The 13,667-nt window shown below is 57.6% G+C and overlaps 2 protein-coding genes across 2 annotated transcripts in view; both read right to left on the bottom strand.

Moving 5' to 3' along the window:
• LOC109252608 (histone H2B type 1-C/E/F/G/I) overlaps nt 1-13,667 on the bottom strand; it is a 490,736-nt gene that overhangs the window by 135,951 nt on the left and 341,118 nt on the right. The window lies entirely within an intron of this gene.
• POM121L2 (POM121 transmembrane nucleoporin like 2) lies at nt 1,590-12,410 on the bottom strand. The gene is made up of 4 exons (XM_053905320.1): nt 12,208-12,410; nt 9,740-9,905; nt 2,745-6,364; nt 1,590-2,568 (listed from the first exon to the last, which is right to left on the bottom strand). Exons 1-3 carry the CDS (start codon nt 12,408-12,410, stop codon nt 2,984-2,986), a joined length of 3,750 nt encoding a protein of 1,249 aa, XP_053761295.1. The 3' UTR covers nt 1,590-2,568; nt 2,745-2,983.

Below are 13,667 nucleotides of genomic sequence, written 5' to 3'. Positions count from 1 at the left end.
CGCGGTCTGCCCGTCTCCGGCCACACCCGGAACGACAACATCAACGTGGCTCAAATGCCCTTCTCTCTCCTTAATAGGAAACGTATTTGTATTTTTTTTTTGGAACAGTCTAGAAGGCTTTAAAATGAGAACCCGAAAATACAATATATATATAGATAGATATATATATATATATCTATCTATATATATAGATAGATAGATAGATATATCTTGTCTTCTACACTCGGTGGACACACGTCTCACCCCAACCAGGGTAGTCTGCTTGAGCAGAAATCTCACTTAGATGGCAAAAGAAAAACAAAAAAGGAGAAATTACAACCACAGTGAAAATGTAGATTTCTCAAGAATAGGGCACAGGCTTGCACGTATGTGAGGAAAACATGGAGCCTCTGAAGATGCCAGAGGCTACCCTCCTGCGTTTGCTGTAGCATAAAACATGCAGAAATATATTTAAAAAGATGTTAAAACATGTATATACAATAAATATGATGTAAAATAAACTAATCTTTACTTCAACACATCCTTTTCGAGTGCCTTCCATTGAACGGACCGTGCCCACCCACCCCGGCCTCGTGGGGCTTTGTCTTGTCTTTCATTTTCCATGACCTTGACCTGTAGGATATGACGCACTGGTGTCCTGGGTGGAAAGGAAGTGGCCAGCGAGACCAGTGTGGCGAAACAGCTCTTAACGTGACGCCCACGATCCCTCCCTCCTGATGCCCACACCCTTGTGCGATCTCTCCTATGGCAAAGGCGACAGGAGGTACGTGGTTACATGTATGCGATGACGGGATAAGTTACAGGACATAGTATCACCCATTTACTTGCTGGGACCTAATCCTGTCGCCTCCTCCTCTGCTCACACACCCTACCTCCTGGTTGGCACTCACTGCCAGCTACCGAGTTCGAACTCACATCCTTAACGGTGGTGGTAGCAGGTGCCTTCGCCACCTCCCACATCTGGGGGGGGGCCCAGTCCGTCCCCCGTTTGATTCTTCCCTCACGTGACAGCCACAGCAGTCAAACCCAAACTTGTCTCTTTCTTAAAATCTCTCCCCTGTTCTCCGCTGTGTTTAGGACCCGGTCCACGCCGCGTGCCCATCTACCCGCCTGCTTCTCCCCGGCGGCGCCTGGAGGCCTCCAAAGCGATCCTCCCTGCAGGTGATCCCAACACACATCCACTGTGTCTCCCAGACCGGCCTGTGCACGTGCTCGGTCTTTGGCCCCGCGACGCCCTTTTCTACTTGGTGCTCGGAACACCCGAAGGCAGAATGCGAGTCGAAGTGTTCAGCTACCGTGTCAAGGGCAGCAGACAAAATCCTATACGTTCCTCTTGCGCCCACCCCCCCCCCACGCATGATGGCAATCTTGGGTCAGGGGATGCCTTTAAAAGTCGAGACAGCATGGATATTTAGAATCAGACATCCCTGCAGCGGAGTTCTGGCTCTGATGATCTGCTGAGAGAGAGGAGTGAGCACGGACTTTGAAGCCGTGAGGCTTTAAATCCCAAATCTAGCCCTTTACTAACTGGGTGCGCTCGGGCCCCATCTCTACTGCCGGGAGTTTAACAGTCATTCCTGTGTCAGAAGCTTATTTCAAAATTTTATTTGTGTGTCATCAACCGGTTTAAGATTCTTTTTCCCCTTGGGCCTCTTCCAAGGGATCTATAAGGCAGGAGATAGACGGAGCGCGGGCGTCATTCTCGCCTCCTTTCGTGGGTTCACTAGTGCTGAGGACTGTGTTCCTTCTTACTCCCCTTGGTTAGGGAACAGAGGTCTGCCGGGTATCTGCTCTTCTCCCTTGCTTCTCAGGTGCTAGAGGCTTCCTGCCCCTGCCTGTCCCCTCCGGGAGAGATGTGCGTGTGGAGCGGTGATTTCACCAGGTAGAAATTAAAAGAAAAAAAAACATGAAGTGTAGACTTCGGTTCCCTAACTTGGGCAGTTCTGGCTCACGCCGCAAGGATCGTGACCTTTCATGGGGAGAGAGAAGTCATCCCTTCACGTCAAAACACTGCGGTGAATTCAGGAACCAACAGGCGCAGCCCTTAAGTGGGGCGGCGCGCCCCCCACCGTCGGCCAGGTCCCGGAGACCTTTTCACGCGTGCTCTGGCTCTACCCACGTGGCACCGTCCCTACAGGCCATCCCTCCTCCAAACCCAGCTCAAAGCAGGAAATGCGCGGAGCGATGAGTGCGCGTCTCCGCACGGACGCGCCAGAGAGCGCCCGGCCTGGAAGGAGACTGGCCCTGGGCTTTCCTTTTTCTGGGGTGAGGAGTGGCCGCTGGGATCAGAGGGACTGAGTCTTGACTTGCCAAGCTCTTAGGGGCTAAATGGGCAGAGAAAGGGATGGGGAAGAGCCTGGAACACCGCTCCTGGGAAGAGACTGGAGCAGCTTGGGGTGGGGGGGAAAGGGGTACAGCAAGAGAAGCCCATCTCGGTGCCCTTGAGGGTTGGTCAGTCAAGGAAAATTACGGCAGATTTCATCAAGTTCGATTCAACGTCACATTATATCAAAAGCTCCTCCGGGACTCATCGAAGCACAAAGCAACGCCAAGTCAGAGTAGACATTCCTAGGGCACCAGAGAAAGGGCACTGCTTCTTAGGGCCAAGTAGAAGCCGGCTAAGACTTAGCATCTGCCCCTCCCCCTAAGGATGCTGGGAGTGTGGGCTGTGCTCCCGGCCTTCCCCGCCGGCTCATCTGTTCCCAAGGAGAGAGCCCGAGGCAGGGTCCTGACTGCGCTCCCACCTGACACGGAGAGGAGTGGGCAGGAAGCGGAGTTTCTTCAACTCCAGAGGTTTGGTTCCACCCGGTTTCATTCCGCTGTTACCACAAGGTACTTGGTCCTCTGATTTCTTCTAGATGATGGATCAGGGTGAGTATGTGGAAGCTCCAGCCTTAGATCTGGGGTATGTTTGCTTTAGAGAATTGGAGGGCACCGAGCTCGTCACAATATGGAGGCCCAGACTAGGGGGGGGGGGCACCGGCTACTTCTTGTGGGCGTGATGCCTTCGGGAATGCCCCTGTTCCCGACTCTTTGGGGTTTTTGATTTTGCTCCAATGGAAAATGAAGAGGCCAATGGTCTGAAAGGTCCTCTCCCAACGGAACTCCGGGCAGGTGGAGAGGCCATCCCAAAGCCAAGGCCGCTGCTCCTGGTAAGGGGCCCGGGGACAGGGGTGCTCTGAGCAAAGGGGGCCATGCCGGGGCCCCCAAACATAGTCTTTCTTGCCGAGGTGTTGGTCCTCCCCAAGACCAAAGGCTTGCTCTGGCTGGCCAGGCCCCGGGTGTTCTGGCTCCGGCCTTTCCCAAAGGGCGTGAGGGCGGTGCCCGTGGTCCCACCTCGCAGTGCTGCGGTGCCGAACGCTCCAGAGTCGGAGCTCCTGTCCGGGGCGGTCACACTGACCCCGGACTCCCCGCAGTCCATAGGGGTCACCAATCCCCCGAAGGCAAAAGGCCGGGGGGCCGTGCTGCCGAACACGGAGCCGGCGGCCCCGCTCCGGCGGGTCTGGGCCGCAGCTCCAAAGCCGGCTGCGCCGGTTTGGCCAAAGGGAGACCCCGCCGGAGCGCTGCCCAAGTTTGGCGGGACGCCGGAGGGGGCGGAGGGGACGCGACAGGGGGAGGCGGAGGGCGTCAGACCCCCAGAGGCCGACCGCGCGGTCTTACCGAAGGCTGGCCCAGCCGGGGTCGGGGCGGGGGCTGCCGTTGCCCACGTCCCCGGACCGAAAGGACTAGTGACCCTTGGGCCCGGCGGGGCCGGGGGTGCCCCCTGCTCCTGCCCGCCTGGAGCCCCAAGTGCCGGCTGGAGAGGGGCTCCGGGGGAGGGTGGGAAGGGGGGCCTCGAGCCCGCCCCCGAGGCCGCGGGGAGTGCGGATCCCACGCCGGAGGCTCGGGCCGTTAATGCCGACCGGCTCCCGGCCGCGGGCGCGGAGGCTGGCGGAGGCGGGCCCCGCAGATCGGCAGAGCTCTTACGAGGGGGTATCTGCACAGCGCCGGAAAGAACCTGGCCGAAGATGGTGACCGTGTGGACGGCAGGGACGGGGGCACGCGGGTGTGGGGGGAAGATGAAGCTTGTGGCTTGGGAGAAGCAGGCCCTGAAGGCACAGGAGGCCCCGAGAAGGAACGCGCGGCAGGCAGGGGCGCGGCCAGCCTGGTCCACGGCACCGCTGAGACTCACCGCGCCGATGTCCACGGGGGGCGGGAAAGGAGAGTCTTGGCAAGCGCGGGACGGGGTGGCGGACACGACGACGGCGGTAGCCTTGAGCAGGCTGCGGAGGAGATGGGGGAGAGCAGGGGGAGCGGGGGGAGAGGTGTGCTCGGAAGAGGAAGGAGCTACCCCCGGCCCGGTTTGACGGGGTCCTCCGCGGCCAAAGATGGGCCTGAAGGTAGGGGCCAAGAGACCCGGGGGTGAAGGAGCCGAGGCGGTGGCCGAAATGCTGGAATGTAAGGAGTCTCCGTTGGGCGGGAGCCCCGAAGTGGGGTTTGGCGTGGGGTGGGAAGAAGCTGCCGCAGGGGGCGCAGATGCAGGGGGGAGGGGAGCCCGGCCGCCCAGAAAGGCCACCCTTTGCGCGGCGGGCGGTGCGGGGGCGAGGGCCGGCCGCTCCGGGGGCGCGGCGGTCCCGCCGGCCTGAGCCGCGGGGGGTGGCCTGGTGGCGTCCGAGGCTGGTGGCGGGGTGGAAGCAGGGGTCAGACGGAGCCAGGTGGCTGCGGACTCGGAGTCAGAAGAGGGGCGCGGAAGGGGCTCTGGCCGCGAGCAGCCGCGTGAGGGCAGCGGGCTGACTTCCTTCAGGGGCGAGAGCGCCGCAGGGACCGCCCGGCCGGGGGACGGTGGCGAGGCCGCCGGAGGCTCCCGCGTCTCTGCGAAGCTTCCCGACCGCGGATCCGCGTCCTGGGTTCGAGCTGTGCCTGCACCGGGCGGACCGGGAGACGCGGCAGGCTGAGCGGCGGAGCCCGGCTCGGGGACACAGCGTGTGGGGACCTCGGTCCCGTCCTCTCGGGCTGTACTGCTCCACCGGAGCCCGACTTCGTGCCCCGAGGCCTGGTCCTCGTCAGGGTCCGCATCGCCGAGCCCGGGAGGTGGACTCGGGGTCCCAGGGCTGCGCGGCGGCCGCGGAGGCCCCTGACCCTGCGGCTCAGAGCCGCCGGACGCCGCCGGGGACCTGGCCGGTGGCGGTGGCCCTGGAGACGGAGGCCGGCGACCCTTTCCTTTCTTTCTCACCGGCCATTCTGGGGGCTGCAGGGCCGCACCGGGCGCCCTTCGCTTCCCGGGCGCGCCGAGCGGTCTGGACGAGCTGTAAGAGCTGCTGATGGCGTTTCTCGGGGAGCGCGGGGGGCTCCCCGAGTGCGCGCGGGCCTCGGGGCTCCGGGAGGGGCAGCCGGGGCCCCCGCTCGCGCTGCGGTCCGGGCCCAGGGAGTCCGGGCTTCTCCTCAGCGGCCCCGGCCGGGGCTCGAAAGACGCGAGGACCCCGTTTCTCAGCAGGGGCCGAAATGCCGACAGCCTGGGGTCCGGGCTCCGCCTGGCGGCCTGCAGGCCCCCGGGACGCGGCGGGTCTTCCCAGCCCGCCCTCCCCTTCGTGCACCCCCGGAGCGCCCGCAGCACCGTCTCCTTTGCGCAGGGGTCCGGGGGCTTCTCGGAGGCCGGGGGCCCAGCGGAGCGGATCGCGAGCGCGGGCCAGGGCTGGGGGGGCGCGATCCTCACGGTGACCGGGCTCCGCCGCGCCCGCGGGTGCCGGAGGGACCAGACGCTGCGCCTGAAGTAGCTGTCCCACCAGTCCGACGGCAGCGGCCCCACGATGGCGTTGCGGGGCCTCTTCATGGGGAAGCGCCTCCAGGCCTCGTCGACGCGGCCCGCGGGGTCCCGGCCGGGCGGCCTCCGGGGGGGCCGGTGCCGCGGCGCTAGGTGGGCGCGGTGGACGCGCTGCACCTGCTCGGTGGCGTGTGCGCGCGCCCGGGCCGGGGACGACGGCGGGGACCCCGGCCTGCCCAGGTAGCCGCCCATGCGGAGCGACGCGGCGGCCGGGCCACCGGGCGGGTTTCGGTTCCCGAGGTCGGAGTCGGCGTTCGCCGCGTTCCCCCGACGGTTGGGACCCTGGCGCGAGGAAAGGTCGAGGCTCTCCGGGCGCTCGCCCGCCCCCCACCCCCCGCCCGCAGGCCCGGCGCCCGGAGGGAAGGGAGGAGGGGACCCCGGGCCGCGCGCCCCGCCGGGGACGGTGCGGCCCGAGCGCACCGAGGCTCGAGCAGCCAGAGTCCAGGGGGCGCGGGATCGGGGTGCGCGGGGACCGCCCTGGAGGCCGCGCTGGCGATCCGCGAGGCGGTTCCCACCTTCCCCTTTCCCGCCTCCCTCACCCTCTAGCCGCCAGTGACCAGCCACCTACCGGGCCCGTCCGACGTCTCCCCGCCGCCGAATCCGAATCCCGGTCGCCCTCTAGGCGTCGGGGGGAAGGCAGGAGGGGATGGAGAGGGACCCAGCGCCTGGAGGGCTCAGGGGGTGGCCGCGAGTCCGGGGCGCAGCCTTCTGTCCCCGCAGGAGGGGGTCGGGACGCGAGACAGTAGTGACAGGTTGGAGGGAACGCTCTCCTCCCGGGTGCCCAACAGTCTCCCTTCCCGAGCCCTTCGTGACTGTCTGTGGATGAATCTACCCCTGAAGTCTCCCCTGCCCACGACTTCAGTGCCCCCGGGAAAGAATTCTCCACGTTGCCTTAAGTTAAAAGTACAAGGTTCTGAACAGAAGACTCCTGGACAAGGGAAGGGGGAGGGGTCCTGTGCCACCGAGTCAAGGCCCCGCTGCTCTCCGCCCCTGTGCTGGGCGCCCAGAGTCCTGGAGGGTTCCAGATCAGCACTTTCATAAGGGTTTATGCGCTGCCGACCTCTCTAGGCTCCATCCGGATCCAGATGCCAGAGGCGCCTTTTCACAGACGGAGAGATCAGAGTCAGCCCCAGACTCCCGACCCCAGCGTTCAAGTGAGCCGCGGTTACTTCTGAAGTTCCCAGCTCATGGCCCCAGGAGGCAGAGGGGACGGTGGGGAGAGCCCCCAGCAGGAGGTCAGCCTCGGAGGAGTGGAGCCGGGGAGGGACCAGACTGAGAGGACCTTGAGACTGGGCTCTGGGTCTCGGTTCAGAGGGCAGGCCGGGCAAGTGATGAGACTCTGGAGGGCCGACAACAGAGCGCAGATCCCTGGGCCTTGGACGGGATGGGTCTGTGCGAGGACTCTTTACGAGAAAGTAAACATAGGAATAACCTGAATGCCCCAAAACGGGACTTAGTTAAATAAATTATGGTACAGCTATAAAATAGAACAACAATGTTAAGTCAGACCTTTATGTATCCACGTGTAACTATGTCCATGATACATAAGGTTCTTTTAATCTCATATAATTTTAAATACTAGGCTTTCTGGGTGTGAAAGTGTGGCTATAGATTTTTAATGTTTATTTATTTTGAGAGAGAGAGAGAGAGAGCTTGAGTGGAGGAGGGACAGAGAGAGGGAGACACGGAACCCAAAGCAGGCTCCAGGCTCTGAGCTGTCAGCAGAGAGCCCGACCTGGGGCTCAAACCCACCAACTGGTGAGATCATGACCTGAGCCGAACGCTAAGGGACTGAGCCCCCCGGTAGATTTTTAGATAAAGATGTGCTCAGAGAGGAAGGGAGGATATTGACCAAACTAGTAACATAATGGTTATCTCTGGGGTGGTAATAGAGTGGCTTTGGAAGGAATTCTTTTTGGTTTTCCTGCCCTGTTTCAAATTTTCAACAAGATTACATCTCATAAGAAATCAAACGATCTCCATTTTCAAAGAGAAAGGCTAAAAAGGAAAAAAAAAAGTTGCAAAGAAGATGCATTTGAACTCAGTGTCTGGGGCCAGGAGATGAGCAGGGGGCCATTGGAAGAGTCAGGAATCCAGTCAAAGGGAGGTGGACTATGATCCTTGACAACAGCCTGGCTGAGGCACAGGGAGAAGGAGAATAGAAGAGTACTTGGAACATTCCTGTGTGCACGATGGCGTGACAGTATAGCTGAGTTAGAGGTCCCTGCCAGGTAAGGAGACAGAAAGCGTCACAACTCTTGGTGCTGAAAGAAAAAATGGGTCAACTGGATTTCATTAAAATTAAAAAAAAAAAAACAACACCTTCTGCTCTGCACAATACTGTGAAGGGAATGAAAAGACAAGCCACAGACTGAGAGAAAATATTCGCCAAACATATCTGCCGGAAGACTCGTCTCTGAAATATACCTAGAACTGTTAGAACTCGCAATGAGTGTTTCAAAACCCAGTTTCAAAAGGGACAAAGGACCTGAACAGAGAACTCCCCGTGGAAGGCGTACAGATGGCCTACAGACGTAGCAAGAAGTGCTTGGCATTGGACGTCATTAGGGAATCGCAAATTCAAGCATCAGTGAGATACCAAGGCACACGTATCAGAATGGCTAAAATCCAGGACACTGGCAACACCAAAAGTTGGTGGGGATGTGGGTCGACGGGAAGTCTCACTTATTGCTGGTGGAAATGCAAACCGGGGAATACTTGCCACTTTGCAAGACACGTGGGAAGTTTCTTACAAGAGAAAACATGGTCTTACCGTGCCATCCAGCAACCACACTGCTAGGTATTTACCTAAAGGAGCTGAAAAGTTTTGTCCATGCAAAAACCTGCACATGAATGTTGGTAGAAGCTTTATCTATAGTTGTCAGGAATTGGAAGCAACCAAAGAGCACTTCGCTAGAGGAATAAACCGTGGCACATTCCTACAGTGGAATATTATTCAGCACCAGACAGAAATGAACTATCAAGTCACGAAAAAGACACGGAGGAACCTTAAGGCTGTATTGCTACGCAAACAAAACCAGTCTGAGAAGGCCACGTGCTGTTTGATTCCCGCTCTATTACATTCTGGAAAACACAAACCTATAGAGAGTAAAAAGATCGGTGGTTTCGAGAAGTGGGGAAATCGGTGGGGCACAGGGGACTTAATTCTGCGTGAAACCACATCGGTGGTCACAAGATGTTGTGTATTTGGCAAAACCCATAGAATGTAGGACAAAAGAGTGAACCCGAATGTAAACTATGTGCTTTAGTTAATAATAATGTGCCAATATTGATTCACCAGTAGTAACCAATGTACCACACCAAGAAGATGTGGATGGGAGGGGAATCGGGAGTGGAAGCAGGGGAGGAGAGAGTGTAAGAAAACTTTCTGTACTTTCTCTTCCATTTTTCTGCAAACCTAAAACTGTTCTTAAAGATATAAAGTCTGCCAATTTTAAAAATTAAAATGGGGGCACCTGGGGGGGGCTCAGTCGGTTTAGCCTCCAACACTTGACTTCAGCTCAGGTCTGATCTCACGGTTCATGGGTTCGTGAGTTCGAGCCCTGTGTGGGGCTCTTCGCTGGCTGACGGTGTGGAGCCTGCTTGGGTCTCTCTCTCTCTCTCTCTCTCTCTCTCTCTCTCTCTCTCTCGCTGCCCCTCCCTGCCTGTGCTCTCTTTCTGTCAAAAATAAATAAATCATTTATTAAAAAAATGAAATTTGCAATGTCTTGGCGCTTGGACTCCATGCCTCAGTCCCCTTAAAACCGCCTTATGATTTACTTAACACAATAGGTAAATCACAGGTGCGTCGCTATTTTGATGTTTAAGCAAGTAATACAGGCATTCAGCACATTGTCAGTTACGCGGGAAATTAGGGCAATTGTAGACAGTTCTCGTCGGCGAAATTGACAAGCCAAAGTTTAGCGCAGCTCACTTTACCTGCCTGCCCTTGTGCCGGATCCCCTTCCCCGGGATCTGGGGCCAGGGCCTTGGGGTGAACTGAAATTCGTTCCGGGAGAGAGAGACGGGAGGGGTGCGGCCTAGGAAGATGGGGTGGTGGGTCAGGGCAGCTTCCAGAGTGAGGGTGATAGAGACCAAGGCAGACCTGGGGAGAGGGAGGGTGCAGGGGGCCGGGATGGGTGTGGGGGGGGGGGGGAGGGGCAGGCCCTGCGGGCAGAGTTGCTGGAGAGGAAGGCAGGTTGGGGCAGAAAGCACCGTGGCGCCGGCGCGGCGGCGGCTCAGGCTCTGACCTCTGAGGGAAAGATTCTGCTAAAAGGAGTGCCAGTTTCTGTATAGAGAATGATGCTACTTATATTAAAAAAAAAAAAACGTTTATATGTGTTTCTGGGGGGCGGGGTGGTGCCCATTCGTGGACTCAGGCCGTGAGAACGTGGTGGCTTCAGTTCCTGTCTCCCGGGACTGTATTGCCAGGAAGCCAGGGTGCCGGACCGAAAAGGAAGCCTCGTGACCCAGGCTGCAGCCCAGGGGGACGCGCGCGTGCGACAGGTGTGGGAGATGGAGGGAGGACAGGCCGGAGGAGGGTGCCCAGGTCCCTCAGGAGACGTTGGGGGCCCGCGGGGTCGTGCTCCCTGAGGCTCTAGGATGGGGCTGGTTTTGGAGGTGCGGGAAACACCCCCAGGGGCTGGAAGAGGCAGGTGCTCCCGGAACCTACTGCGGGAGTGAGTGTGCGCCGCACGGCAGCGGGGAACCCGCGGACCGAGAAGTCCCCGTTCCCGCCCCCAGGCTTCCAGCCCCTCGGGGTCCCACTGGCGCCGCCGAAGGAGTCGAGGACGCTTTGCTGCCCCGGCTCCGCCTGACGAGCAGGCGAGGACGCGCTGGCACCACTTGCGTAAATGTCGGAAGCGGGCACACCACGTGTCTGGCCACGCCTAGATTTGTGGCGCGTCTATAAACAACCGCAAAAGAATGGTGAACACACACTAGCAACGCCTCTGGGTGGAAAGGTGGCATCGAGGAGGAGCGATCTGAGGCTTTAAAGCCCCAGGCAGGCTCTGATTTCTCAAGCTGTATTGTGCAAATCGGTGTATTCGTTTTACTCTATATATTGCATCTGGGGGCTTTGTTTTGTAAGTTTAAATCCAGGTTAGTTAACACATCATGTAATAATGATTTCAGAAGCAGAATTTAGTGATTCGTCACTTACATACAACAGCCAGTGCCCACCCCAACAAGTGCCCCCCTCGATGCCCATCACCCATCTAGCGCCTCCCCCCCCCCCCCACCTCCCAGCAACCCTCAGTTTGTTCTCTGTATTTATGAGTCTCTTACGGTCTGCCTCCCTCTCTGCTTTTATCGTATTTTTCCTTCCCTTCCCCCATGTTCATCCGTTGTGTTGCTCAAATTCCACACATGAGTGAAATCGTATGCTAATTGTCTTTCTCTGGCTGACTTATTTCTATATATTGCATTTTTGGATGGGTATGTGGTTTTATGCAGTCTACTTTTCACACTGGAATATAGTGTATCCGGGTCAATCTTATGCGGTTGAAAGCAATTAAGGTACAGTAAAAAAAAAAATTTTTTTTTAATCTTAAATCATCTTGTATGTACCCGCTAACAGAGGGACTAGGGATTCTATTAAAGTTTGGGGGTTTAGCTCCTTGGACAGAACACGGCGTTTCAGATCGCTTTCTAAGAAAACTTCAGAGATATGAACCCACGCTGAACGTTTTGCTCTCACGGCAGCGTCCGAAAGGGGGAAAAACTTCTCTGGGAAGCTGCAGGAAGGCCCGCGTGAAAGCCGCGTGGCGGTTCCGTCTGTCAGCCGGCTGAAGCTCGGAAGCGGCTCATCTCCCCGGCGGAGCCCCGCAGCCCCGGGGAACCCAACAGAAGGTTCCAGGCATCGTGGGCGTTGACGACAGCACGCGGGCCCAGGAGGTGGCGGTGCGATTGTAAGTAACGAGTCTACGCGACGTGCCGGGGGGGGGGGGGGGGGGGGGGGGGGGGGCGCGGCCTCTGGGAGAGCGAGCCGAGCAGGGCGCGCCCGGCAGAGGGCGCTCGCGGAGGGTGGCGGGGGCAGAGGGGCGGGGGCAGAGGGGCGGGGGCAGAGGGGCGGGGGCAGAGGGGCGGGGGCAGAGGGGCGGGGGCAGAGGGGCGGGGGCAGAGGGGCGGGGGCAGAGGGGCGGGGGCAGAGGGGCGGGGGCAGAGGGGCGGGGGCAGAGGGGCGGGGGCAGAGGGGCGGGGCCTTCGCTTGAAGCGGCGCCGCGGTGCCGGCCTCCCGGCGCCGCGTGGGGAGCCTCGGCCTGCGATCGCGGGCCCCGGAAGCTTCCTTCGGTGAGGATTCCGCGAAGCCTCCCGCTCTGAGAACGTGAGGGAGGTTCGCAGACTCCTGCAGGCGTTTCTTGTTCTCACTTAGCGCCCGCTTCGCGGGGACAGAAGGGCCCTACGTTGCTTCAGCGCCTTTCCGGTCGTCTTCTCGAAACCCCTCATGTTTTCCCACGACTCTTTGTCTTTTTGTTTTCTCTTCATCCCCCCCGCTCCCTTCCCTTATGTCTCTTTTCCTCGTCTGCTCCTTCTGTCCCCGAGCGGCGCTCGGCAGGACGGATCCAGGAGGCGGACTGCCTGGCCTCGGTTCAGTTCCCCGCGGCATCTTCGCCGGGTGGCCCTGGGCGAGACTCTCTGCCTGTCCTCGTCTGTAAAGTAGGAGCGGTCCCCGTTCGGCCCTCGGAGGATTTTGTGAGAATAAACTAAAGTGAGTCTCTGTGAAGCCTTAGGACGCGGCTTTATACGTAGTAAGCGCTGAACAAGTGTTTATCGAATACTTAAGTCGTCTTCTCTTACCTTTATGGTAAACTTCCTGCGTTCAAGGCCATCTCAGCGTCTTTTTCCACGTTCACGTTACTTAAAAGGTCCAATTCCCAGGAGGCGGTTAAGCATCTGACTCTGGATCTCGGCCCTTGGCCTCACTGTGTGAGTTGGGGCCCCGCGCTGCGCTGGGCGTGGAGACTGCTTAAAATAAAAACAAAAGACAAAATATCCGAGTCTCAATCCCCTTTGCTGGGTAACCTCTTGTCTTCTGTTATAACTTCTCTTGCTTTTTTTTTTTTCCCTGCCTTATATTTTATTCATCGTTATTACAGTCCCTTTCTTTCGCATTTAAGAGGCTTTGCATACGTTCCAGACATTCTACATATTTTCTTTATGCTTTTTGCAACCACTTATGTACCAAGCTTTTCTCCTTTTTCCTGGGACTCACTCTCTATCGTTCTGCAGGTGGATCTTGATTTTCTCTGATTTCACCAGTGGACGTGCGTAGCTTTTATTCCTGTTTCTCCCGGGAGCCTTTCAAAATTTCTTTACCTACAGCTCTTCAAAGTCTAGCATTCTCCTTTCATCTCATGTTGTAGCCCCGCGGAGCATCGTTACTCTCGTTACCATAGCAACTGTCTCTTGTCTTCCACTTTGCTGCCGCTGGTTTACACATTTCATTTTTATTTTCTCTTTCTTCATTCTTAGTCCTCTTTCCACGGATCCCCTTAATTTCTTCTTTCCCTTCTTTATTTTTGCTCATTTTCTTATTAAATGTGTTCTCTTGTGTTTTTTTTCCATTATTTTTTAATCCTTGTATGTCAATCAAGATTTCCAGTATTGTTTTAATTATGCCTTTAATTATTCTTTTAGCTTTTAATATCTGTATGTATATAGTTGTCTAGAAACCCAGGCATTCTTTTTTTTTTTATCCATTATCTTTGCGCCTTGCCTGTTTGCTTAATTTTTTCTTTGTTTCTGGGGCTTCTCTTTAATGTTTTAGGCCTTCTTGATGCAAACCTCGTGCTGGTTTACACACCTCCGCTTTCACATTGTTGTGTTCACTGTATTTTCCTCTTCCTCGGTTTGTCTTTGTAGG

The sequence above is a fragment of the Panthera pardus genome, unplaced genomic scaffold (assembly GCF_024362965.1).
Source record: "Panthera pardus isolate Hobbes unplaced genomic scaffold, ASM2436296v1 HiC_scaffold_17, whole genome shotgun sequence".
Taxonomy (NCBI): Eukaryota; Metazoa; Chordata; class Mammalia; order Carnivora; family Felidae; genus Panthera; species Panthera pardus.
Note: the sequence above shows the minus strand (reverse complement) of the source record. Positions and strands in the feature narration are given on the sequence as shown.